This window comes from Musa acuminata, chromosome BXJ3-4 (genome assembly GCF_036884655.1).
Source record: "Musa acuminata AAA Group cultivar baxijiao chromosome BXJ3-4, Cavendish_Baxijiao_AAA, whole genome shotgun sequence".
Classification (NCBI taxonomy): domain Eukaryota; kingdom Viridiplantae; phylum Streptophyta; class Magnoliopsida; order Zingiberales; family Musaceae; genus Musa; species Musa acuminata.
Window position 1 is genome coordinate 11,206,470 of NC_088352.1, and position 26,303 is coordinate 11,232,772.

The following is a 26,303-nucleotide window of genomic DNA, read 5'->3' on the forward strand; positions in this document are numbered from 1 at the left end:
GTTGGAGGATATTTATTCGATGAGAAAGTCTTCGGTGATCCCTTCCATATCGCCTCCTCTCCCATGCAACTATTGATGCCAATGACAGATTAATATCCATATATATATAAAAAAAGAAGATTTAACTCGTTACCTTGTAATTAGACATCTTAACGTTTCAATCTCTATACTTAAAAAAATTATATTAAAATTTTTATGATTATAAAAATAAAAATATTTAATTTTATTTATCTTAATTTTATCGAACAATGCAATGCGTCGCATTGCTCTGTCTCTTTTTAGTTCTTACGGACCGTTACATCATCGAAAGAAGAAGAAGAGATAGAGCAATGCGTCGCCAACACTAATATCTCGCCTCCCTCTTCTTCTTTCTCTGCGACTAATACAAATTCCTCATCACTTTCCTTCCTCATCGTTGATGCTCGATTCGATATTGATAAAACTGACCATCACATCATTCTCGCCAACTACCACCATAACAGTCATCTATGATGTCACTATCCACCATTGTCATTGAAATTATCTTTTTATTCATTGTTTCATGTCATTCATATATATGCTATATCTTTCGTCGATAAGATCGATGACGTCAAGATAAATAAAATTAAATATTTTATTTTTAAGATTTTAATATAATTTTTTTAAAAGATTGAAATATTAAAGAGATCTAACTACGATGAGTAACGTAACGCGTAATTAGCGTCAATCAACCATAGAGATTGTATGCCAACCCACCTTGATGCTTAGGCTAAATATATGAGACGAGATATATGCTTTTTATACTAGTAATAATCGGTGATAGTTGTTTGAATTATCCAGTTTACGGATAAGCTTCTAATCGATGACCAAGTGTCCAGCTCGCAATCGCAGGCGATTTTGTTTAAAACCATTTTCAATCATATGCATGTGTGCCATGCCAATTTAATATATGATTAATCAATAATATCATGGCTCATCCTGTGTTATTTTATACATCACTGTTCACGAGGAGCATTTGGACCTGCAAGCACCGACAGACCCCATCTTCCACCTTCTTTTGGATATAAATCATCTTCGATAGCACTAAAAGAACTGTGGCTGATTGGTATGTCAAGCTGTACAGATGCAATAATATTTTGCTTTGACATGCTTTCACAAAAAAATATTCGAAGCAAATTGATAATAACAAAAAAGTAGTTGCCGTATGCCGATTCTTTCTTACTAGTACGACAATAGCGGGTGCCAAACCCACTGTTTTGTTTGACTTAGCAGCTGAACGATTTGGGTTTTCTCGTAATCTATTTGGTGAGCAATCATTAAATGAATTGAAATGTCTTTTTCTTGCTTCAGAAATATTAAGTGAGCTGTAAAAGGTTCTCTGTCACCAGCAATATTTTGTTTACTTATGTTATTTGTTATCCATTTTCTACAGAACAACAATTCTATCTTCGATTCCCCTACGTCAACCCGAGTCATTTTACTGTACCAATATTGTCCTTCCTAAAGTTTGTAGTTGAATTGTCATCTATATATATTCTGAAAATGACTTCAAGTGATACGTGATTTGCTTCTTCTGTCAGTTGAATAATCTCAAGTCTAGAAAAGAACAGCTTGACTGTTTGCACTCTCGTCTTCTTTCCACGATCCAGGAGCGATGAGGTGGATCTCCATATCACTGGCCTTCAACACACTTGGTAAAAGCTTGTGTGCTGTGGTGATCGATCATACGAGCAAGGGAACAATGAAGTGATCTAAGAGTGTGGTTCTCTTGCACCAGAAAAGGTGGGGACTCTTTGCAAGGCTGTGGTCGTAGCTTGTGTTGAACGTGAAGCATCGTTTGGTTGGGGAAGACAACTGCGTGTACCCAAAGAAAACATCAGCAATAAAGTCCAGTTGTAGGTGTGTTATGACAGGTGCATGCGATGTAGCATATTGCCTGTAGACAAACTAGTGGTCCACATAAGACCGATGCGTTTACTTGCAGTGGTCATCATGGCAAACTAGTGGTCACACTCTCCCTACCCTCATCAAGTCTAATTACCCTTCTGATACCCCTACAAATCCACATCTGTCCTCAGTGGAGATGCATAACTGTGTGCTCTATTTTAACACTATTTCCTGTGGTTTTAATGACACAGCTAACAGGGAGTAATTCTCTTGCCAAGTAGTACACATCAGTTAGCACGAAAGGATCAGCTATGATGCATGAACACCAGCTCCAGTTTAAACAGGTATAGCATTCCAATTGCAGGAGTAGAACAATACGGTTAAGATGGATAAATGCTGTGCTTGACAGGCACTCTTCACTAGTAGAAATGCTTGAATGTGAGTAACCTTCACTGCTACTCTAAAACTTGTATGACAGGTAAACTAGAATGGTACCACTGACCTAATATCCTCGAGTCTGTATGTTTTCCAGCCACTGGTCCTTCTTCGATGGCAGAGCATCTCTCACCATTATGGAAGGCATGAGATGAAATCTTATCTCATGCAAATTATGCATTTTTTTCCTTGGATAACTGCAGGTTTGCATGAGATGAAATCTTATCTCGTGCAAATTATGCATTTCTCGTACAATAACTGCAGATTTCCAAAACACATCATTCGTGCTAAAAAGTCACTATTAAAAATCTTGCATCTGTTAGCTGCTACATCCACTGGAAGTTTAAACAGAATGAATTTCTTGTTTGGAACACCCAGCAAAAACAGAGTAGAGATACAAGTAAAAAAGAGACTGCAATAAGTCTACAAACACAAGTAATGGAATTGGCATTAGACTTAATCTACAACTGAACTTTCAATTCATCTACCAAGTTTCATGTTTTAACACGAGCAAATTCAAAAGAAATTTCTAGTTGTTGTGATAGAAGCACTAACAAAGAAGTAGCACCGATGCAGCTACGTAAAGTAAACTGGCCAGTTGTAGTAGTAGGAATCACGCAATGGCTTCGTCATGTACTGGTTCCACTGGTAAAAGAATGATTAACGCATCAGCAACCAACGGGAACTCATTACTTGAAAATGCAATAATCAAACCATTTACATGATATTCTTGACTCCGACCAACCACAGCATACTAAGCTTTAAAGATAAATATCAAGGATAATAACCTGATGTAGCACTAGTGTGGAACTGGGAAACAAGATATACTATATAGTGAATAGGAAGATGGTCTTGTCATATTCTATGCCCGCCTCTACCCCATAAACAATAAACGACAACAGGGGAAAACAAAATATAACAGAAGCTAAACATGAAAGTGAAACCACTTTTGACCCTCACAAAAACATCATGAACAAAGGATGCTTCATATTTTTAATTCTTGATCAGAAAAGTCTTACCTTGAATTGATAGGGTTCATTCTTCTTCATAGCTTTCTTCCAATGGTAGTGTTCAAACATCATAGCCTTGTCATGCCAGCTGCAAATTGCAAAGCATAAGCATACGCATCTGATTATTAGCCTGCTAAAAGCCACCTAAACCATAAACTAAAGAAGTTTCAAACGTGGTATAGCTACATCAAGGAGAATCAGATATGAAGGGCATAATACGAAGAGGCAAACGAAATATAGAACTGGGATCCTTGAAATTAAGTGCTCAGTTCATTTTAGACTTTAACAAACATGTCATATTTTGGTCCCAAAATTGATATCCCATTATGATCCCTAAAATATCATTTATATTTCAATCGAGTCTGTTTAGAAAATCCCACAAAAGAAAGTTAACAGAAGTACGACTGCCAGCTTCAAAACAGTATAAAGTTTTCCGCTAATGTTTTTTAAACATTCCTTTTATTTTTCCACAAAAAAATTACTTCATTACTATCCAGTTGCCATTCTTGTTGTGAATCTAATTTATCATTGCCTTGGCATTTCATTTTGGTATATTTCTTTGGTATTTGACAGATACAAGGAGAAGATATGCCAGATGCACAAAATTTAAGGGATCACCTATTTACTACATTTTGGTAAACTTTTGTATAACATAGTCCATAAGGCTTTTCCTTGGAATCACATTTCTTTACTAGACATTTAAATTTCATTGCCGATAGAAGATATGCTACTTTGAATTGGTGCTAACGATCAATCGTATGTCCCTTAACATTTAAGGAGCTATATTTTTCTCCTTGAAAATCCTTTGGTTTCTTTTTTCAATTTGTGCTCAAAATCTCAATTTTCAAATCTATGGCTTCAGTTTGAATGATGACATGAGTTCGAAATTCGAATGATTTTTGTTTGGCGCTACTGACAGCCAAATAATATACCACAATTCATGGAATCACATGACCATGATGACATGTCACACTCCCATTAACTGACACTCCCATTAACTGACACGGAAGCTGAGAACATCATTTGACTGCATTGGATATAAAAATTCAAGGAATTGCTAATAAGACAAGTTAAGCCTTGTGTTTCAATCACTTGTGGGTTAAAGGTGACTCAGTTTCTTATATCTCTTGTATTCATAATCCCTACCCATCATGGTTGGCTGCCAATAGATTCCTGGTCGAGATTCAATGTGTTAGTCACAATTCCATGCAGAATTACGAGATACGTAATAGTTCATTTTGTAAGTTCAAAATTACAAGAGAGTCTGTATGACACATCTAAGTGCTCTTTTCCAAAAGAACTGAACCTGCTATAATATTTCACTAGTTATCTTCTTCCCACAACATAAATCTATTTGGATCATGTAGGAAAATTCTCACAACATTGGTGAATGTACCAGAAGCACAGGGGTTGGCTTCCCTCAACTCAACTGCGGATGCAAGGTTCCATCAATCTCCAGCTTTTGTTAACTGAAAGTTAAATATGGTTGGTTCCTTTTACAATTATATGTACCACCTTCCCCCTTCCACTCCTCACTATTTGGTCCCTTCCTGTCTAACAACTCCTCTTCATGTTATTCTGTCAGCATGAAATCAACAGAACTTCAAGCATCAAGGAAGTTTAGGAATTATGCATATTTTCTTTGAAATGGTTTGCTCGCCTCTTTCTTCTCCTTGAAATTTCACCTCTATTTCTTATAATGGCAAGATTGTCCCATGTCTAATAACAACAAAAAATGTAGAGCCTCAACACGACAGCACTGCTCCACCCATAACTCGATATGAACATCCCTGTACGACAAGTTATCATTTGAATAGAGAGTCTCTCTATTCAATAGGACACATCCCTTGCATAAAATATTTTAAGGAAACGATATCTGAGATTGCAGAAAACTGAACAAAGATTTAATCGAGACCCAACAAACAACAAAATTTTCTACTTATTCCAACACAGAACAAATAGAACCCGAATTCCCAACCAGTGAGGCGGATGATCAAAAGTTAGAAGCAAGCTCATAAACCTAATGGCGAAAGGAAGGCTCACTTGAACTGGTTGGAGAGCTGCCACATGTAAGGGGTTGATCCAGGTGAGGGCGGAGAAGGCCAAGGACCCGATCCAGATGTTCACGAACCGCTCCAGTTCCGTGTGGGGGACGCCCTGATCGCGATGGTAAGGATTCCCAAATTACTTCTCCATCTCGACTCAACCACGCTCGTCTCCTCTTCTTCCCCGCTTTCCCTGTCCTCGCTCGCTTTTATCCCTTCGGCGATATTTGTTCGTCAGTTTGTTGCCAATACTACTGCGAGGACCGGTACGTGTCAAATATTGGGCCGCAAACGTTTGTTTTTGTTCTTAAGCCCGGCCCATGAAAATATTGCCTGGAAAGTGATCAGAATCTCCTCTCCTTATGCCGACATAAAATCGAACTCTAAGATAATGATCGATATTTTTAGTAAATATATATATATTTTTCTTTGGAGAATTTTAAATATTGTTAGAGATACTTTTCATCTGATGTCTGCCATTGTTAGTGATGATTGTAAGATAACACATGTATTTCGAATGGTTGGTCGATTGTATTAGTGCCAACATACTTTATGATCTTTCGAGGGATTTATTTCCTTTAGATTTAGATCTTTTGACCTTCCTCGTTGAACGTTCAACTACCGGAAGAAAGATGCTATGTTGTGAAGATTAAACCTTCGATTAACAAGTAAACATTTTGACTTGTATTACTAAGAGAAAAAAGGCTTTTTGCGCCCACTAAATAAGTCCGCCAAGTAATGCTTCTCTCTAATAACTTGCATGTGTATATATATATATTTACAATAACAAAGGATCAAGCCAAGTGTTCGAACTAATTCATACGCTTGGCAAATGGCTGCCTGCGCAGCTTGCTGGGCTTGTGCTGCAGACCAGCTTCAGTGGCATCACTCACGACTTCATTGATCAAATCCTTGAAGATCAACCTTTCCATCTGTAGAGCCACCTTCGATTGCTCCATTCCGTAGTCTACCCATCCTTCGGATCGATCAAGAACCTCCTCTCCGAACATGAAATCGACATCATCCCCCGAGCTGGTAGACCTTGTGTTTTCGGCTTCAAGTCTGGTTATCTCAGAGCACACTTCTTCCAGTAATTGCTGCCCATTTAGTTTCCTTCTGGTCTGAAGCAAAAGAAGGTCAGGGCGATTCCTATAGTCATAGGATTCCATCTGACGAGATAGGATCTCGTTTACCACATCAAAAACAAGCTTCCTCCTGTTCTTCTTCTCTGTATCAGCCTTCCGATATATAGGTTCCAGTTCTGAGAACCAGCCTTGCTTTGGTTGCTCAAGAACACCATACAAGTCAGGGTTGATGGCATGGCCTGAGGAGTGGAGCTGAAATGGAACTGCTTGCTGTCTGCTCAGAAAGCCTGTTGCCAGTAGGATCTCTAAGACATATCCGTGATCTGGGTTGTCCAGGTTGCACTTCGAGGTAATCGAGTCTCCGGTTCGAGGTTCTTCACCAGTTGAGTTCAGCACCTTGAGTTGCACAAAGTTCTCCACACCTTCAAGCTTCTTGGGGTTGGTTTCATCACTCCATTTGAGTGGTTGGCCATCAGACAAGCCACTGCGGCGGTAGCATCCCTGGCCTGAAGTGCAAGGTGCATCATCTGTTCAAGATGAGAAGGAAGTCAAGGTGTTGTGCAGGTATATTGCTCAGAATCATGAGTGGTGAGATGACTGGTTACATGTGCGGAAGAAAACTTTCACCTTAAGATTGAAACTATTTTGTCAAACATTTTTGGTCCAAATCAATGAAAGGATTTGGAGAACGGATGCTCACCTTTCACCAAGTTTGAGGATCTCTTCACAGGGGAAGGAGAAAATTCACCCTGGTAGCATGAAGCATCAAGGACTGACACGGGACACGGCTGTTCAAAGGCAATACTTGCAAGCTCCTTCTCTGGTATGCGTTGATTCATATTTAGTGCAGAATTCTGAAACAAGAGAAGAAACGAAAGCGACAAGTGATTTGAATGAGCGACTCATAGAGACTTTGTTAGCCACTAGCTAATTGATATTGAATCTGAGTAAGAAATTGAATGAAAATGTCACGTCATGCAATTATACCTTCTGGTTTAAGATGGAGGCCCTGCTCGATGAGCTCTGGTTGCGTCGCTGCAGAACAGTTGACTGTAATGCCAAGCTCCTATTTTTGTAAGATCCTGGAGAAATTTCATCATCCACACAACTCAAAACCCTCTTCTCGCAGGTAATCTCATCATCCTGGTCTTTCTTTTCTCGTGCTTGAGATTGTTTTGACCTGAGTTTGCCTCTTGGAGAAACAGATTCGATAGGATTCCTATTGTTACAATGAATTTGAGCCTTGTTCATCGAGTCTGGAGTGGCTGGAGATGACTTCTCTGCTTCTCTTTTCCTCTGCTGTAGTCTTGGGCTCAGGACAGTCGAAGTTTTTGTTGAGATCCCACTGCTTTCTCCCGCTGAGTTTGAACGAAATCTCGGAGAACTATTGTTTTCGGTAGTCCTTCCAATGAATTGCTTATCTGTCGGGATAATTCCTTGAATGTTTCTGACTCTAGGACTGTGATCTCTGTCGGCTGTCGTGTTTGCAGAACCTGTCTTTCTATTGCCCGGATTACTTGTATGCAGCTTGGGAAGAGTCGATAGAGATTCCAGCAGAATCACTGGGTGACCTGAAGCATCTGAAATGTCGACATTTTTCGCAGGCTTCATAATCACAATTGGAGGATCGAAAGCTTTTGGACTACCACCTGCTTTTGCTGGTCGTTTCGAGATCTTCGGCGACCCCAAGTTCTGATCGCTTCCCTTGTGAGGGTGATCTTTGTCTTTTGTGGTCCGTGCCAGCCTGCTTGCGCGCATAGCGTCTACCATTTGTTTGAGAGCTTTGAGGTCCTTTTGCTGCTTCTGGAACTGATCCCCTTTGAGTCTCTCCTCTACTTCTTTAATGATGGCCTCCGTTCGTTGCTTCATCTGAGCTTCTTGGTACCCAGTTCTTGATTTGTGTGGAGAGTGGCCTCTATCCCGCTGCTTCCAAGGGGCTGCTTCGGTCATGATCCTTGAATTGTGCCTGAGCGATGAATGGTGACCTTTTGGCTTTGTTACAATGGAATCTCTGCTTTGAACAGGATCACCCTTTGCATCCCGAGCTCCTTTTGATCTTGTCGTAGAGTTACGGTCTCTTGGTTCATGCAAAGAAGAACAGCTTTTTCTGGTGATTGCTTGATCTGCTGAGCTCAACTCTGGAGCTTCATCCACCAAGCCCATGAGCTTTGCAACGACAGTGGGGAATCGCTTTTGATTGCTGGGAGGATCTTGGAGTAGATTGGAGGCCCTGTTGACCCTGGGACTGGTATTAGCTTTATCAAAAGACTCCAAAGCGGAGCTTGTTCTTGAGACAAATTTAGAAGCCATTTGGGAACCTTGCCTGCTGTCCAGTGACAGCCTTGGAAGCTCTCGGAGTTTGGTAACAGACTTGCCGGTATCTCGGGAATCCATGGACGGCCGCGAGAACTCTCTCTCATCACATGAGAGACGAGGAGTTCTCTGCGATGCTTGGTACAACGAGGCATCTCTTGCCCCATGATCGCGAAATTTCCAAGGTGCTTCCTTGAGCTCCACCAGAAGTCTGATTGCTTCGTTGAGATCATTCGGCATCCTTGTTTTGGAGAACAGCAGAGGCATAGGGGAGTCCGCGTGCTTCACTGCATGGTTCTTGACCTCCTCAGTGGATGAAGTCTCGATAGCGAAGCCCCGAGTGTCCTTTTGCGTGGGGTCTTCGGCAGCATTGTGGAAAACAAAGGATTGTGCACCAGACTTAGCAACTGAGATGTCACTTCGGAGGTCGAAGCCGATAGATTTGGCAACATGGTCTGAATTCTTCTGCTTGGGTGAACTCCTTGGGGATCTCTCGGTAAAGAATGCTTTGTCGAAGGAGCAGGCCTCTTGGTGAGATAATTTGCTGTATTCCAAAGAAGAGAATGATGAGCTGGATGAGGAAAACGAAGCTCTTGAGGATTCCAAAGAGACTGTCTGGTTTTCATTCAAGCTCTTGCTCAGGTGTTTCTCCTGCATGGTAAACCGATATCTATTAATCTTCCGTGGAGAGAGCTAAGATTAGGAGGTATAGTAAGACTGAAACTTTACCTGCAGAATCTGTGAGAAGCATGGAGTTTGCTCTCGTCTTCCAGTGTTTAGAAGAGCATGACCTACCAAAGAACAGGATAGAGTTAGGTGGGATCTAAATCCAGGAGCACAGACTGCAGAACCAACTCGTATCACGGAGCCTCATCCATCACAGCTCCATGGTAACAAATTGGTGAATTGAATGGATGAATGACAAGATCAATGCTTAATCTATATTTTTTTGGATCAAAAGTTTCTCCAATTCCGTAATATGGGATACAATCAAGCCATTACTTTCCACACCAATTTATTCATCAGCAAGAGGTAAGTGAGAAGAACCATTTAGTTTGTGTTCATTCATCAGTATTTTTTCTTTTTTTTTTTGGTTTACAATCATAAAAAATTTCCATCTATGTTCTTCAAATTAGATATGAAACACAATTGAAATAGCTAATCAAAGCCCCATAAACAATACTCCAAGATGATGCTTCAACAAGGTGTCTCTCACATTTTGCAGGCAATTCAGTAGAATGGACGGAGTCTTAAGTGGATTGTTACCTGAAGGAAGCTTCCTATGGCTGCGATCACTGAGGCTCCTCCCGGCGAGGAGATGGCGGCGGTCGAACATCCGAAAGATCCCGGAGATGCACCCGATTTGCTTCTGCAAATCCAGCTTCTTGTCATCAGCAGACGCGTCGAGTAACTTCGTAGGCATTTCGAGCTTCTTCAGTTCAACCATTCCACACTCGTACGTTTTTCTACTGCACTTCTCAGCCTGCGTCTTCCTGTCAAAGGTCTAAACGGAGACTCAATACATGAAACCTCGTATAAATGCTTCGCACCTCCAATGCAACGACAAGCTCTAAATAACAGCCACAGAGAAGTCGACTGGGAAGACAAAAGAAGGCATCTGCTAAAACCATGGGATTCAATTAATAAATGGTTGGGGGGTGGGGGGAGGGGAGAGAGAGATAGAGAGAGAGAGAGAGAGAGAGAGGTAGGAGGCCTCGCTATTCCATGGATGGTGATAGATTCTAGTTGGGCCGGCAACGTTGAGAACTCCTCACGATGGTCATGTGGGTTGATCATCACACTGGATGTGGGTCTCCTGCTGTCTGCATGAGCATGGCATGGTTATCAGCAAATACAGGAGTTGCTGTTGTGCGATGAAAAGAGTCGCACATCGCTTCTCTACTGACTACCTCTGTACTGATGCACATTGCAGCAAGTATCATTACTGGATCATGAGTTGCTCTCTAACTCTTTCTTCCGAATGCATATGATCTAAATAGTAAAACCTACTCTGGATTGTCTGCCATTGCAGACTATAACTCTGTTTCCTTCCATGAACTGTTGAATCTAAAACAGTCGAATGTATACTATGGGATGCTTTATAATTGGTCGTATAAAACATCTCCTACAAGTAGAAGGATGCATGCTCCTGGTGGGACCTCAGTCACAGTGCAGCATTTATCTCGGTGGGGATCCGGGAAAAACGCCTTGGGTGAGCTCATGGTTTCTGGCCAACCAGTTTTGCTTGTCTGAGAGTACCTGGAGCTTTAATGATTAAGCTCCTCATTGTTTGTTCCTTCAACATTTTCTAGAGATTCAGGTGAAAAGAATTACACTATACATGGAATTTTCATTATATTTAAATTGGGTAAAGCAACACTCAATGCTTTATGAATCATCTTTACCATTATCATTATCTATCAAATAAGCTTTGAAGTGATTTAGTGATCACAAGTGTGACACAAGTCAAAAGGCTACAAAACTCTGTGATGTACAATCATCAGAATTTATTTTATGTGTGCCATAACCTTCTACATCGGACATGTACGCTGTGTATGCTACTTAGTAAGGCCATGATGATTAATGGGTTGGGTAAGGGGAGCAGGGTCACATGCATAAAGTGAAAATGTCACATGGGGCTGCTCGTGCTTCGTTTGGCAGCGCCAACTAACTGAGTTCAATAATTCATTGCATGTTCCGATCCAATAACTGTGGCCCTTTGCACCACAAGGCTGGCACATGATGCCTTAGATTGCAGAAAGTACTTGTTCTTCCTTCTCTGTCAGTGTGTCAGGGCAACAACAGAGTTGTGATCATTCCCCATATGCAAACATGAAGCTGCAGCAAGATGAGGAGGAGATCCACCCATGGCATGTTTATCCTGATCCTGCTGGCAGTCAGTAGATAGATATTCTCTCTCTCTCTCTCTCTCTCTCTCTCTCTCTCTGCATGTTTGAAGTTCTACTGAAACAACATGTTACTATTGCAAGTTCTTGTTCTTGTTTTGAATTACAACATATGAAAAGAAAACGATAGAGTGAATCATTGGAGTGCCCAAAAATTCAACCCAAGAACAGAGCTGATCTGTGCAAGGAGAGTGGAAGCCCAGACACACGAGAGTTGTCTCGGCAGAATGAGAAGTGGCACCATCCGCCCGACGAGTCTTATCAACGGAAACAGCGGCAGCGGTAGCAACGCTGCCAACACAAGCGGCGTCCTCGTCATGTGGGGGGGAGCGGACCATGTACGTTGAAAGAGGCAGCAGCACCCATAGTTGGCGCCGATGTCGGCCGCCCGCCTTCGCCCTCCACCAACATGCCATGTCTCCCGAGTTATATCATCCATGTCCTCCACCACCCACCCACCGTTGACATCCATCGCCCACCGATAGCTACGCAGCAACAGAAGCAGCAGTCCCGGCGTTCTGTTCTTATCTCATGCACTTGGTCGAAGAGGTTTCACCGAGAGGACAGACATCGGCATTAAAGCCTCGTGTCTCTGTTCTCGACTCGAAGGGAAAGCGAAGCTGATGGACCACGGTAGGTGTAGCCGACCGAGGGGCAAAGCCTTATCTGTTCTTTGGACTTGCATGCCCCTTTTGAACTGGCCACATGGAGAGTTGGGTGAGTGAGCCTCTCACCTGTACGTGCTTATCATGATCCATCATCGACGATGATGATATATCCCCGAGGTTGGCGCTGATGGTATACCGGAAGTGCTTCGCATCGTTTGGGAGTCCCAACAGGAAGGACGGTGATGTGATCGTGCGGTGGCGCTGGTGGCTGGTGATTGGCACAGAAACAGCACGCTGTTCTGCTACTGTCTTCCATGGATATCGATACCAGCATGAATGATTCCAAGTATTGTCTTGGGGTCACTAAATTTCGACATGTACCAGCTAACTCCCAGAATTGTTGATTCATTGACCTGGTTACAGAATGGGACTCGATTAGCCCATTGGAGCTAACCTATGTTGTGATGAGTGCAGTGTGATGAGATATAAAAAGAGAAATAAATTTGTATACAAACAAATACTAACAGATATTAACATATAGTGAAAGTAAATAAAAATTATAATAAAATAAAACATCAAAATTCATATGAAAAATCCATCCAATGTGAAGGGTAAAAATGACATGATAAACTAGAGGTGAATATATAAATATCAGTCTTTTGCCTAAAATCCAAGCAATAATATCAAAAGAATAACTACGATATAAGGATTACGTCACTATGCACAATATCCAAATTCTTTCCAAGTAATCACAGTAAGAATCTACTTTAGATCTGATCTAACCTGAGATGAGAACACTACTCAGATGATTGAGAACAGTCTCTCTATGTTATCCTTATTTCTTCCTTTTTCTTCTATTATTTTTCTATCATTTTCTCCTCCTTTTTGAATCAAGTTGTTGTTACAATTTTCTGCCTCATTGTTATAGTTTTTTTCCTATTTTCATAGCCACCATACCTCCATTATTAGATCTAGGATTATGTTAAAAAAGGGGTGAGCTATGAGCTGTTAAAGCCTACTATGAGCTGAACTTATGGGCTGTTAACCCAACAATATCCCCTTTAAGCCTATAAGGGAGGTTGTTCCATAACTCCTCAATGTGAAGCTATGTCGACCAACTATCGACATATCTCTTGCATTTCTTTTAATAAGGTCTTTGTCAATATGTCTACTCCATTGTCATCTATGTGAATTTTCTGAAGTTGCAACTGCTTCTCTTCAAGTACATTTCAAATCTAATGGTATATGACATTCATATGCTACGATCAAGTCGGCACTAAGAGGTGAGGGCGGGGGGTGGGGGGGTGTAGTGAATAAGTAAATAAATAAAGTGTACGGAGGCGTGACTTGCATTCACTCCCAATTCCTCTTCCGTAGTGAATAAGTAAATAAAGCAGTTTGCAACGAAAGTAAAGAGCTTAAAGTAAATGTAAACCGAGTTTTATAGTAGTTCGGTTGTCGTGACTTACATTCACTCTCAATTCCTCTTCCGTCGAGGCCACCGACATCCACTAACGATCTTCTTTCAATGGATGATGATCAACTACCCGTTTACACCCCTCTTCTCTTTTTCATAGGTTTAGGAGTCAATCTTTTACAAGCACTCACTCCTCCTAAATATAATTCTAAACTTTAGAACTAGAGGAGGGGATTTCTTAAGTAATTGCTATAATGTTTTCCCACTTTTAAGTTCTCTGTGCTTGTATATGTTAACTAGAGATGAGAGGGTATTTATAGGTTCCAAATGGATTCAAACTTAGAGCCAAAACTAGTCTCATCTTGGGTCTTTCGGGTACTGGCGATACGATCGCCTAGTCTGGTAGTATCATCGCCCGACACCCTACCACTAGATAGTACCACCACTAGTTTAGCGGTATCATCGCTTGACATAGTCTCGAAGATAGTGCCACCGTCGATTCCACCTGTTGGGTCACTATTTGGGCCTTTCACTTGGCCCAACATAGGTCAAACTTGGGCCCAATTGGCCCTTAATTGAGTTGACTCAATTCTAACCTAATTACACATAAAACCTACTTCGATCTAGATAATTATTATAAAACTAAATTAAATATTATCCGGTATGTCATTGGTTCATCAACGCCTCGTTCGATTCTTTAACGCCTCGTTTGATTCTTCAACGCAACTTCGATTTTCTTGATGCAATTTCCACTCATCTTGGCCCGATGCCCGAACCCATGGCCCGAAGTCTTTTGTCGATACGTCGATTGATCTTCCGGCTCGACGTCCAATCTTCTGACATATTTCACTCTGGCCCAACATGATTCTTCCTGTTTTAATTGCCTCTCCCTGATCGAAGCTTCCTACGTCACTCAAAACACAAATCAAATCATAAACACTATCAATTGATTTTATCATCAAAATCTGATATTCAATAATCTCCACCTTTTTTATGATGACAACCAATTGATAACGGAGTTAACCTTAACTCCCCCTATCAATATGTCATATTGATAGAACTCTTGAATTCAAAAATCCAAGCAACATGTCATCATAAAATCATGCATAATTAAAATTTTAATACATCATTCCATGCATGATTATCATCATACCTTCTCTCCCTTTGTCATCAACAAAAAGGAGAAGTGCAACAATCAAATTTTAGATATATGAAGGCTTAGTAATTTAGCAAATTTTTTTTTTATCACTTAGAACATGCAAGCTAGTAAGTTCTTTTTTCTCTTTTGACAAGTGCAAGCTAGCAATTTTTGCTCCATTTGCAATGTGCAAATAGCATGTTCTTTACTTCCCTTTGAAATGTACAAGCTAGCAATTTTTCTTCCTCTATGTCATTGTCATAAAGAACGGAAGAATATAATTTTATAATTCTTTTCCCTTTACATCAATTTTTAAATCATGACAAAGATAAATTATCATTCTTAATGGCATAAGGTATCATTTTAGAAAATGATAATTGTTGACTTTCATGTCATTTCATAAAAAAATCATAGTATTGCATGTATCATTCCAAATCATAATGGTATCAAAATGTCAAATTACATTACATCCTAGTTATAACTTCTCATTTGTATGCATCAATATAATATCATAAGTATTTCATGCATAATTTCATAACATCACATGAAGAATATCAAGAAAAATTAATTGGGTAATGAGAAATATACTACATGAATACAACCAAATTTCAAGTTATGAATATCAAAAAATCAAGGGAAAAATTATGATTCTTTTTAGATAACTCAAATAGCGAAAAGAAGAATCATAGTAAATGATATTGATTCATAAAAAATCTCATATTATAATTTCAAGAATTCACAAGAAAAATTATGATTCATTTGACAAAAAGATTGTCGATTCATGCATTTGAATAAATATTTTTAAATCATCATCACTTCAACTCATCATGCATAATTTCAAAATGTAAAATCATCAAACATAATACAAACATTTATTTTTCAAAATATTTATTATTATTTTTAACTTATTCAATTTGTCAAATCAACAAAGTCACTTTCAAGAGATTCAAAATGAAATAAAGAGATTTATGGATCTTTTGAAATGCAAGTGAGTTCCTTTATCCCCTTTGTCATTGTAAATAAAAAAGAAGAGGGGAATAATACATAACAAGACTCAAGTCATAAATTATCAAGATGTCAAATAGTATATCATGGTTTAATAGGATAAGTCTCCTTTTTAGTGAAATAGCAAAAAAATCATAGGAGAACAAAGTATGAAAAATTTTAATTTATCAAAAACTTTGAAGTTATAATCAAAAGAGCATTCATGATTCATTCGGATAATTTTCCTCTTTAGTAAATGATAAAAAAAAATTATAGGAGAAAAAGATCTCAATTCATATATATGAAATCTTCAATCATTAAGATCATGATTTAGATAAAACTCATTCAAATATAAATAATCAAAATCACTTTAATAGTTCAAGAGATTCATAAAATAACATAAATAGATTCATTAATCTTTTTTTCTTTAATTTAATAAGATAGAGAAAAAAAATTTTAAGAAAAATATTTTATTCCTTTTAGTTGTTTTAATTTAAGTGATTTGATTTTTTACAAGCATGCCCAAGTTTTTACACCAAATCAAAACATACATCATCATTTAAAAACAAAAGACAAAGATAATATTCATCACAAAAATCATCATGACAAAAATATAATATATTAAACATAAGATTTCTTTAAACAAGAGATTTGATTTATTATTTTAATTCCAATGATAATATTTTTTTTATATATTTTATTTTATGTGATTGATTTTATATAAGTATGCTCAAGTTTTTCATATGAAAACCACTTATCGTGTTAAAAACTGAAAAGCAATACAAAATCATCACGATATACATAATTGTTTCTTATAACATACAAGGAATTAATCTTATTTGATGCGCAAGTATTATTACAAAACATGTAATTATCATGATATATATATATATATATATATATATATATATATATATATATATATATATATATATATATATATATATAACTAATCATGAAAAGCACTAATTAATTTCATGGTAAGGAAAATAAGATTCGATTGAGTCGTAGACCATGTTGACTAGTCATTAAGGCATAATTCGTCACCTCGCCCTTGTTGGTTTGTTCCTCATCTTCGGAGGTACTCGTTTTATCCTAAGTCATATTGAGTACTTTCTTGTTCTTAGATAGTTTTTTCCTTTTAAGTTCATTTTTATTGTTAGTTTAATATTTTATAAATTTTATGAATTTAATTATGAGGAGTTTTATGTCATCATCACTTGAGCTTTCGCACTTGAGCTTTCGTTTGAGTGGTTTTCTATTGTTTGAAGTGTCAAATCCTTCTTGTTCTTTGAAAGATAATTCTTAAGTTCATCATGTTCAACACGTGTCTTGCATATCATTTTATATATCATCAATGAACTAGTAAATTCTTCAAGTGGAAAATTATTTAAGTTCTTTGCCTCTTGTATTGTAGTTATTTTCGGATCCCAACTCTTTGGAAGGGATCTTAATATCTTGTTAACAAGTTCAAAATTCGAAAAATATTTGCCAAGAGCTTTTAAACTATTGAAGACATCCGTAAAATAAGTGTACATGTCAATAATAGTTTTGCTAGGCTTCATTCGAAATAATTCAAAATCATGTATCAAAAAATTGACTTTAGACTATTTAACTCTATTCATGCCTTCGTATATGATTTTAAGAGTATGCTAAATCTCATAAGATGTTTCGCAAATAGAAACTCAATTGAATTCATTTTTGTCTAAGGCGCAAAATAGAGCATTCATAGCTTTAGCATTTAAAGATAATATTTTCTTCTCTAGATCAATCCATCGTTTATTGGTCTAGACGATTTTTGAAAGCCATTTTCAATAATACTCCATAAATTTAAATATAAAGAAAGTAAGAAAACTCTCATTCGAGTTTTTCAATATGTATAGTCCGTCTCATCGAACATAGAAGGATGAATGATAGAGTAACCTATTGAATCTCGTATTTTGATGATGAAACTACTTGATATATGTTTATGATTTAATCTGCGTTTTGAGTGACGCAGGATGCTTCGATCAGGATGAGACAATTAAAGCAGCAACATCATGTTGTGCCGGAGGAACATGTCAGAAGATTGGACGTCGGGCCGGTGGATCGGTCGACGTATCGACAGAAGGCTTCGGGTCGTGGACTCAGGCATCAGGCCAAGAAGAGCAGGTATTGTGCCAAGGATATCGGAGTTGCGGAATCAACTGGCCGATTGGGCAATAGGCTATAAGAAAGGACGATGCGCCGAAGAATCGGACGAAGCGTCGAGGGACCAATGACATGCCGGACAACTTGGTTAATTACTTAGGATTAATTGTCTCGATTGAAGTTTTTATTTTGAGTGTGCAGGATTAACTACGATGGAAGAAAGACATGCAGCAGGAGTTGCGCCGGAGTCATAACAATGATCATGTTGGGAGTTCAAGAGCTCGACGGAAGTTCGGACAGTCGTCGGAGGTTATGCGGGAACAAATCCGAGAAGTCCAGAAGCTTGCCAAAGGAGCTCGTCGGAACTTGCCAAGTGGATCGTCGCAAGTCCAGGAGTTTGCCGGAAGTCCGCAGGAGGATCACCGAGGGTTCGTCGGATGATCGACGAAAGTTCGCCGGAAACTCACCGGAAGAAGCGATTGACGCACCGGAGCAAACTGCAGAATATGTCTTAGGAAATAATCGTAGTTAGCACATTGATTAAGTTAGAAATGGGAGGTGATCCCATTAGCTTAATCTTGGGGCAATTGGGCCCCTGAAAGAATCAAATTGGGCCGAATGGATTAACCCATTCGGACCCTGATTGCTGTGGGAGGTGCAGCCGCCCAAGCCAGGAAGTAGCACCGCCCAGGCTATGTCTCCCAGCGAGACTGGGCGGTGCAACCACCCCAGCCAAGAGGTGGCACTGCCCCGGGCTTAGTCTCGCTCGGAGGCTGGGCGGTGCAACCTCTTCTGTCAAGAGGTAGCACCGCCAAAGCTCAAGTTTCGAGCTCTGCCAGGCGGTGCAACCTCCCCAGTCAGGCGGTGCAACCGCCTGAGCTCGGTCTTCGAGCTTTGGCAGAGAGGTGCAACCGCCCCTGACAGAGGTAGCACCGCCCAGAGGGCTCAGTCTTCGAGCTCTGCCAGGCGGTGCAACCGCCTGATCCCGAAATTTCGGGAATTGATAGATTTGAGCTCCAAATTTGAACTGGGTTGGGGCCTATAAATACCCCACCCATTCAGCACTGAAAGCAGAGAACACACACTCGAAATCTTGTTGTCTTTCTATGGTTCTTAGAGCTCAAAACTGCTAGTTCTCCTCTTTCTGTTCTCCAAAGTTTGAGTTGTAAAGAGAGGAGAGAAAACTTCTATAAGGGTTGTCTCCTAAGCCCGTCAAAAGGAGTGAATCTATAAGAGGGTGGTTGGCCTTCGCCTATTGAAGGAATGCCTCTAGTTGACGTCGGTGACCTCGTCGGTGGAGGAAGCCAAAAGTGGAGTAGGTCAAGATTGACCGAACCACTCTAAATCTCGGTTTGCATTTCCTTTGAGCATTTTACCTTCACTGCAAACTTCTCAATAGCTTACTGCCCTCTGCGATTTTACGAACGAGTTTCAAGGTTCAGACGTAAATCTGCGTTTAGACGTAAATCTGTGTTTAGACGTAAATATGCGTTTAGACGTAAATATGCTTTTTCGTATGATCATCATATTGCAGATTGCGTTTACGTTTTGAGCTTTACCATAACTACACACTGCCTTTATACTCCTACTTAAACTGCGTCTTATCTAATCGAGTGATTTACGAATCAGCATTTAGATGTAATTCAGTTTCTTCGTACAAACGTCGGATTTCAGTTTGCGCCGATATTCTGGTTTTCATCATAGTTGCAAACTGCCTGCATAGTTTGACTTTAACCTTGCTTAGTATCAACTTTCATATAGAAGTTGTTTTTATCATTCGAACGCAGCTTTCGATTTTAAGCGCAGAAAGTTTTCCACTGCACTAATTCACCCCCCCCCCCCCCCCCCTCTTAGTGCTCTCGATCCTAACAATTGGTATCAGAACCCGGTATTTCTCATTTCGGACTTACACCCGAGAGAAATGGCTCTTCATGGCTTTCAAGAGGGCTTTTCGGTTTTTCATCCACCATTGTTTAACAGATTGGACTACACCTATTGGAAGACCCGAATGAGGATCTTTCTTATTTCTATGGATGTTAAACTTTGGAATCTTGTCGAAAACGATTTTTCGAAGTCTTCTCTTTCAATGATCGAATGGTCGGATTTAGAGAAGAAGCATTTTTCTTTAAACGCAAAGGCTATGAATGCCTTATTTTGCGCTTTGGACAAAAATGAGTTCAATCGGGTTTCTTTGTGCGAAACGACTTTCGATATTTGGTGCACTCTTGAAATCACGCACGAGGGAACTAGTAGAGTCAAAGACTCGAAAGTTAATATTTTACTGCATGATTTCGAGCTTTTAATGAAGCCAAGCGAAACCATTGGTGACATGTACACCCGTTTTACGGATGTCGTCAATGGTTTAAGAGCTCTTGGCAAATATTTTTTGAATTCTGAACTTGTGAACAAGATTTTGCATTCTCTTTCTAAGAAGTGGGATTCAAAAGTAACGGCTTTACAAGAAACAAAAAATTTAAATATTTTTTCACTTGAAGAACTAATTGGTTCATTGATCACATATGAAATGACGTGCAATGCACGTGAAGAACTTGAGAACCACCTTCCAAAGAACAGGAATGATTTGGGACATAGAACATTTGAAGACCACTCGAGCATAAGCTCAAGTGATGGTGAACTTAAACTACAAATGAAACAAAAATTAAAAAGTAAAAAGAACAGAACTACTTGCTTTGAACGCAAGAAGAAGAACAAAAATTGGGATGAATCGAGCTCCTCCGAAGATGAGGAGAAAATCAACAAAGGCGAGGTGGCAAACTACGCCTTTACGACTTTCGACGCTAAGGTAATCAAAATGCCTTTAATTTACTTTGAAATTACATGATGCTTTTCATAAAGCATTTTTCTTTTTTATTTTTCTTGAAAATTACATGTTTAATAATTTTATAATGAAAATACAAACAATTAGGAATCATGCTTATCATTCTAGTAATTTTAAAAATAATCATGAAAATTGCATGTTTTGATTTTGATTAAAAATACCTTATGAAATCATGCTATATGTGGTTGAGAAGTAATAATGTGTATCATGTTGATTTCCATTGTTATTTCTCGATTTTGAGTATATGAAATCATGCATATAATAATGAGTTTATATGTTTTGAAAATGTGCATGTTTTAATTTGAAAATATAATGATGCACAAATGAGATTGATACTAACCTTTGTCATGATTTAAAAATTGATGGAAAGGGTTTTTCCCTTCTTTTTGACAATGACAAAAGGGGAGATAGCTAGCTTGCACAATTCAAAAGCAAAAATTGTACTTCTCAAAAGAGAAGAAATTGCTATCTTGAACATCACCAAGAAGTGCTATCTTGCAAATCTCAAGACACACAAATACAATCATGCAGAATTTGTAATTTTGCACATCATTAAAATTTATGATGCTTTGGTGATTATGCATGTTCTAAAATGTTATAAAATTCACTAGCTTGCATGATGTAGAACTTAGCTATATTGAACATCACCAAGGAATGCTATCTTGCCTATCTCAAGAAGCAAAAAGTTAACTTGCACATCTAGCAAAACTTATATTTCAAGAAGCAAGAGTTGCTTTCTTGAACATCTTAAAATTGTTAGCTTATGAGCCTTAAAATGTAGAAATTTTTTGCTAGCTTGTATATGGTAAACTTGCTATCATACTACCATGATGATGAGCATGCCTTATCTTCATGATTATATTTGAAAAACTATGACAAAAATATGTCCGAATGATTAAACGTGTTAAAATTATTTTTCGGACTTTTTTGATTGAATGATCAAATCACTTGATTGCCATAATGATTTTACACAATTACTTACCATGATTACATGTTGGAAACTATGTGCTTGAATACAAAATTTTCCATGATAATAAGCATGTTTTACCTTCATGATTGTAATTGAATATCTCTAGTAAAACCCTGTCCGAATGTATGAAAGTGTCAAATTTCATTTTTGGATTTTCTTGATCCTAACAATTAGATTTTCTTGATACATTATCCTCTTCCGAACTTAACAAGCATATGTCATATCAAGTTTAATTCACATCATTGATTTTTGACATATGGAATCATCTAGCAAATGCACTTATCATGTGAAAAATATTTTTCGAGAAACATATTTGATGATTCTCTCTTATAAAAGGATGATATTTTTACATATAAGGATTTGACTCACTTACATATCTTAATCCTTGCAAAAATGAAGTGTGCTTTAATATCTTATCGATTTGAACTTCACATATGGCTTTCCTCCTCCATGTAAAAAGATAACAAATAAAAAGGAAGAAGCAATAAAAGCTATCTCCATGTCATGTTTTCCTCGAGATGTTTGCATAATTGGTATCCTATCACTCACTGTTGGAAAATGACATGAACTAACTTATGGCATCGCACTTATATTTAAAATTTGCTTATATCGTTCTCCTTGTTGTTGATGACAAAGGGGAAGAAATTTATAAATTGATACTATGAGTGCCATATTTGAAGAATATGAATAGATGTTATGAATGCCATATTATGATGAGATATCAAAAGCAGCATTCATATGAATAGGTTCTATGAATGTCATATCATGTTAAGATATCAAGAACTTGAATCGCAATTTTACATGTTGATATCTTACCATTTGATGATAGCAAACTTACATAATGATAACAATAGATATTATGTTTTTCATGCAATAAGTTAAACCAATATCACAAACAGTTGATTGTGGTACTTCTCCTTTTTGTTGATGACAAAGGGGGAGAAGTATGTTGATGACATGACATGTTATGCATAAGTTTATGATGACATGTTGCTTGGATTTTTGAATCCAAGAGTTTCTATCAATATGGCATATTGATAGGGAGAGTTTGTTTAAACTCTGGAGTTAAGGTTAACTCCGTTTATGATGACATGTTGCTTAGATTTTTGAATCTAAGAGTTTCTATCAATATGACATATTGATAGGGGGAGTTTGTTTAAACTCCGGGAGTTAAGTTTAACTCCGTCATCAAGTGGTTGTCATCATCAAAAAGAGGGAGATTGTTGAATCTCGTATTTTGATGATAAAATTACTTGATATATGTTTATGATTTAATCTGCGTTTTGAGTGACGCAGGATGCTTCGATCAGGATGAGACAATTAAAGCAGCAACATCATGTTGTGCCGGAGGAACATTTCAGAAGATTGGACGTCGGGCCGGTGGATCGGTCGACGTATCGACAGAAGGCTTCGGGTCATGGACTCGGGCATCGGGCCAAGAAGAGCGGGTATTGTGCCAAGGATATCGGAGTTGTGGAGTCAACTGGTCGATTGGGCAATAGGCTACAGGAAAGGACGATGCGCCGAAGAATCAGACGAAGCGTCGAGGGACCAATGACATGCCGGACAACTTGGTTAATTACTTAGGATTAATTGTCTCGATCGAAGTTTTTATTTTGAGTGTGCAGGATTAACTACGATGGAAGAAAGACATGCAGCAAGAGTTGCGCCGGAGTCATGACAATGATCACGTTGGGAGTTCAAGAGCTCGACGGAAGTTCGGACAGTCGTCGGAGGTTCTGCGGGAACAAATCCGAGAAGTCCAGAAGCTTGCCAAAGGAGCTCGTCGGAACTTGCCAAGTGGATCGTCGCAAGTCCAGGAGTTTGCCGGAAGTCCGCAGGAGGATCACCGAGGGTTCGTCGGATGATCGACGGAAGTTCGCCGGAAACTCGCCGGAAGAAGCGATTGACGCACCGGAGCAAGCTGCAGAATATGTCTTAGGAAATAATCGTAGTTAGCACATTGATTAAGTTAGAAATGGGAGGTGATCCCATTAGCTTAATCTTGGGGCAATTGGGCCCCTGAAAGAATCAAATTGGGCCGAATGGATTAACCCATTCGGACCCTGATTGCTGTGGGAGGTGCAACCGCCCAAGCCAGGAGGTAGCACCGCCCAGGCTATGTCTCCCAGCGAGACTGGGCGGTGCAACCACCCCAGCTAAGAGGTGGCACCGCCCCGGGCTCAGTCTCCGAGCGAGATTGGGCGGTGCAACCTCTTCTGTCAAGAGGTAGCACCGCCAGAGCTCAAGTTTCGAGCTCTGCCAGGCGGTGCAACCTCCCCAGTCAAGCAGTGCAACCGCCTGAGCTCGGTCTTCGAGCTCTGGCAGAGAGGTGCAACCGCCCCTGACAGAGGTAGCACCTTCCAGAGGCTCAGTCTTCGAGCTCTGCCAGGCGGTGCAACCGCCTGATCCCGGAATTCCGGGAATTGACATATTTGAGCTCCAAATTTGAACTGGGTTGGGGCCTATAAATACCCCACCCATTCAGCACTGAAAGCAGAGAACACACACTCAAAATCTTGCTGTCTTTCTGTGGTTCTTAGAGCTCAAAACTGCTAGATCTCCTCTTTTTGTTCTCCAAAGTTTGAGTTGTAAAGAGAGGAGAGAAAACTTCTATAAGGGTTGTCTCCTAAGCCCGTCAAAAGGAGTGAATCTATAAGAGGGTGGTTGGCCTTCGCCTATTGAAGGAATGCCTCTAGTTGACGTCGGTGACCTCGTCGGTGGAGGAAGCCAAAAGTGGAGTAGGTCAAGATTGACCGAACCACTTTAAATCTCGGTTTGCATTTCCTTTGAGCATTTTACCTTCACTGCAAACTTCTCAATAGCTTACTGCCCTCTGCGATTTTACGAACGAGTTTCAAGGTTCAGATGTAAATATGCGTTTAGACGTAAATCTGTTTTTTCGTATGATCATCATATTGCAGATTACGTTTACGTTTTGAGCTTTACCATAACTGCACATTGCCTTTATACTCCTGCTTAAACTACGTCTTATCTAATCAAGTGATTTACGAATCAGCATTTAGATGTAAATAAGTTTCTTCGTACGAACGTCGGATTTCAGTTTGCGCCGATATTCTGGTTTTCATCATAGTTGCAAACTGCCTACATAGTTTGACTTTAACCTTGCTTAGTATTAACTTTCATACATAAGTTGTTTTTATCGTTCGAACGCAGCTTTCGATTTTAATCGCAGAAAGTTTTCCGCTGCACTAATTCACCCCCCCCCCCCCTCTTAGTGCTCTCGATCCTAACATAACCCTCTTGAAAGCTGTTAGAATTGAGTTGGCACTAAGAGGAGGGGGTGAATTAGTGCTTTCGTTAAAATTAACGGTTTGAAAAACTTTCATTCGATAAAAAATTATATCGGAAATATATTAACTTTAAAACATACGAAAGCATAGTGAATAAGTAAGTAAAGCAGTTTGTAATGAAAGTAAAGAGCTTAAGGTAAATGCAAACCAAGTTTTATAGTGGTTCGATTGTCGTGACCTACATCTACTCCCGATTCCTCTTTCATCGAGGCTACCGACATCCACTAACGATCTTCATTAAATGGGCGAAGATCAACTACCATTTTATACCCATTTTCTCATTTTCACAGGTTTAGGAGACAACCTTTTACAAGCACTCACTCTTTCCTAAACAGAATTCTAAACTTTAGAACTAAAGGAAGGGATTTCTCAAGTGATTGCTACAGCATTTTCCCACTTTTAAGTTCTCTATCATTGTATATGTTAATCAGGGATGAGACAGGTATTTATAAGCTCCAAATGAATTCAAACTTAGAGTCAAAACTAGTCTCATCCCAGGTCTTTCGGGTACTGGCGGTACCACCGCCTTACACCATGCCATTGGGTGGTACTATCGCTTGACATAATATCAGATATTGTGCCACCGATGGTTCCACATGTTGGGTCACTATTTAAGCCTTTCACTTGGCCAAACACAACCCAAACTTAGGCTCAATTAGCCCCTAATTGAGTTGGTGCAATTCCAACCCAATTACACCTAAAACCTATTTTTATCTAGATAATTATTACAAAGCTAAATCAAATATTGTCCGACATGTCATTGCTTTATCGATGCCTCGTTCGATTCTTCGACGCATTGTCCTATCTTGTGGCTTATTGCCCAATCGGTCAGTTGACCTTCGTAACTCCGATTTCCTTGGTGTAATTCTTGGCCCAATGCCTAAACCCATGGTTCGAAGCCTTCTGCTGATACTCGATCGATCCTTCGGCTCGACGTCCAATCTTCTGATATGTTCCACTCTGGCCCAACATGATTCTTCCTGCTTTAATCGTCTCAACCCGATCGAAGATTCCTGTGTCACTCAAAATGCAAATCAGATCTAAACACTATCAATTGGTTTCATAATCAAAATATGAGATCCAACACTATATGCTTTGGCTTGGAATGAAAAGTTGGGTTCTTATACAAATGGATGACACTCTGGTTATCACAATTCACCATATAGTTTTCTTGTTTTAACCTCAATTCTTGTAAGAAGTCTTTCATCCATAACATTTATTTGTAAACCTCTATAGCGGCAAT

The 26,303-nt window shown here is 39.2% G+C and overlaps 1 protein-coding gene, 1 long non-coding RNA gene and 1 pseudogene across 2 annotated transcripts; 1 reads left to right on the forward strand and 2 right to left on the reverse strand.

Annotated features, from left to right (window-relative positions):
* Positions 1 to 2,719: 2,719 nt before the first annotated feature.
* Positions 2,720 to 5,507, reverse strand: LOC135634765 (uncharacterized; annotated as a pseudogene).
* A 510-nt stretch (positions 5,508 to 6,017) lies between these two features.
* On the reverse strand, positions 6,018 to 10,201 carry LOC135634652 (protein LONGIFOLIA 1-like). The gene is made up of 5 exons (XM_065145115.1): positions 10,021 to 10,201; positions 9,484 to 9,545; positions 7,429 to 9,405; positions 7,142 to 7,295; positions 6,018 to 6,968 (listed from the first exon to the last, which is right to left on the reverse strand). The coding sequence occupies exons 1-5, from the start codon at positions 10,199 to 10,201 to the stop codon at positions 6,169 to 6,171; spliced, it is 3,174 nt and encodes a 1,057-aa protein (XP_065001187.1). The 3' UTR covers positions 6,018 to 6,168.
* LOC135634653 (uncharacterized) lies at positions 7,291 to 10,722 on the forward strand. The gene is made up of 4 exons (XR_010495417.1): positions 7,291 to 7,570; positions 7,647 to 7,837; positions 7,932 to 9,786; positions 9,980 to 10,722. It is a non-coding gene; the product is annotated as an uncharacterized LOC135634653 (long non-coding RNA).
* The last annotated feature ends 15,581 nt before the right edge of the window (positions 10,723 to 26,303 follow it).

Excerpts from the sequence above, each read along its gene's own strand:
- LOC135634652 (XM_065145115.1), bottom strand. The coding sequence starts at position 10,201 with ATGGTTGAACTGAAGAAGCTCGAAATGCCTACGAAGTTACTCGACGCG. Across the intron at positions 7,296-7,428 it reads CCTCCATCTTAAACCAGAAG|AATTCTGCACTAAATATGAA; the intron begins GTATAATTGCAT and ends CTCTTGTTTCAG. Across the intron at positions 6,969-7,141 it reads ATCCTCAAACTTGGTGAAAG|ATGATGCACCTTGCACTTCA; the intron begins GTGAGCATCCGT and ends CATCTTGAACAG.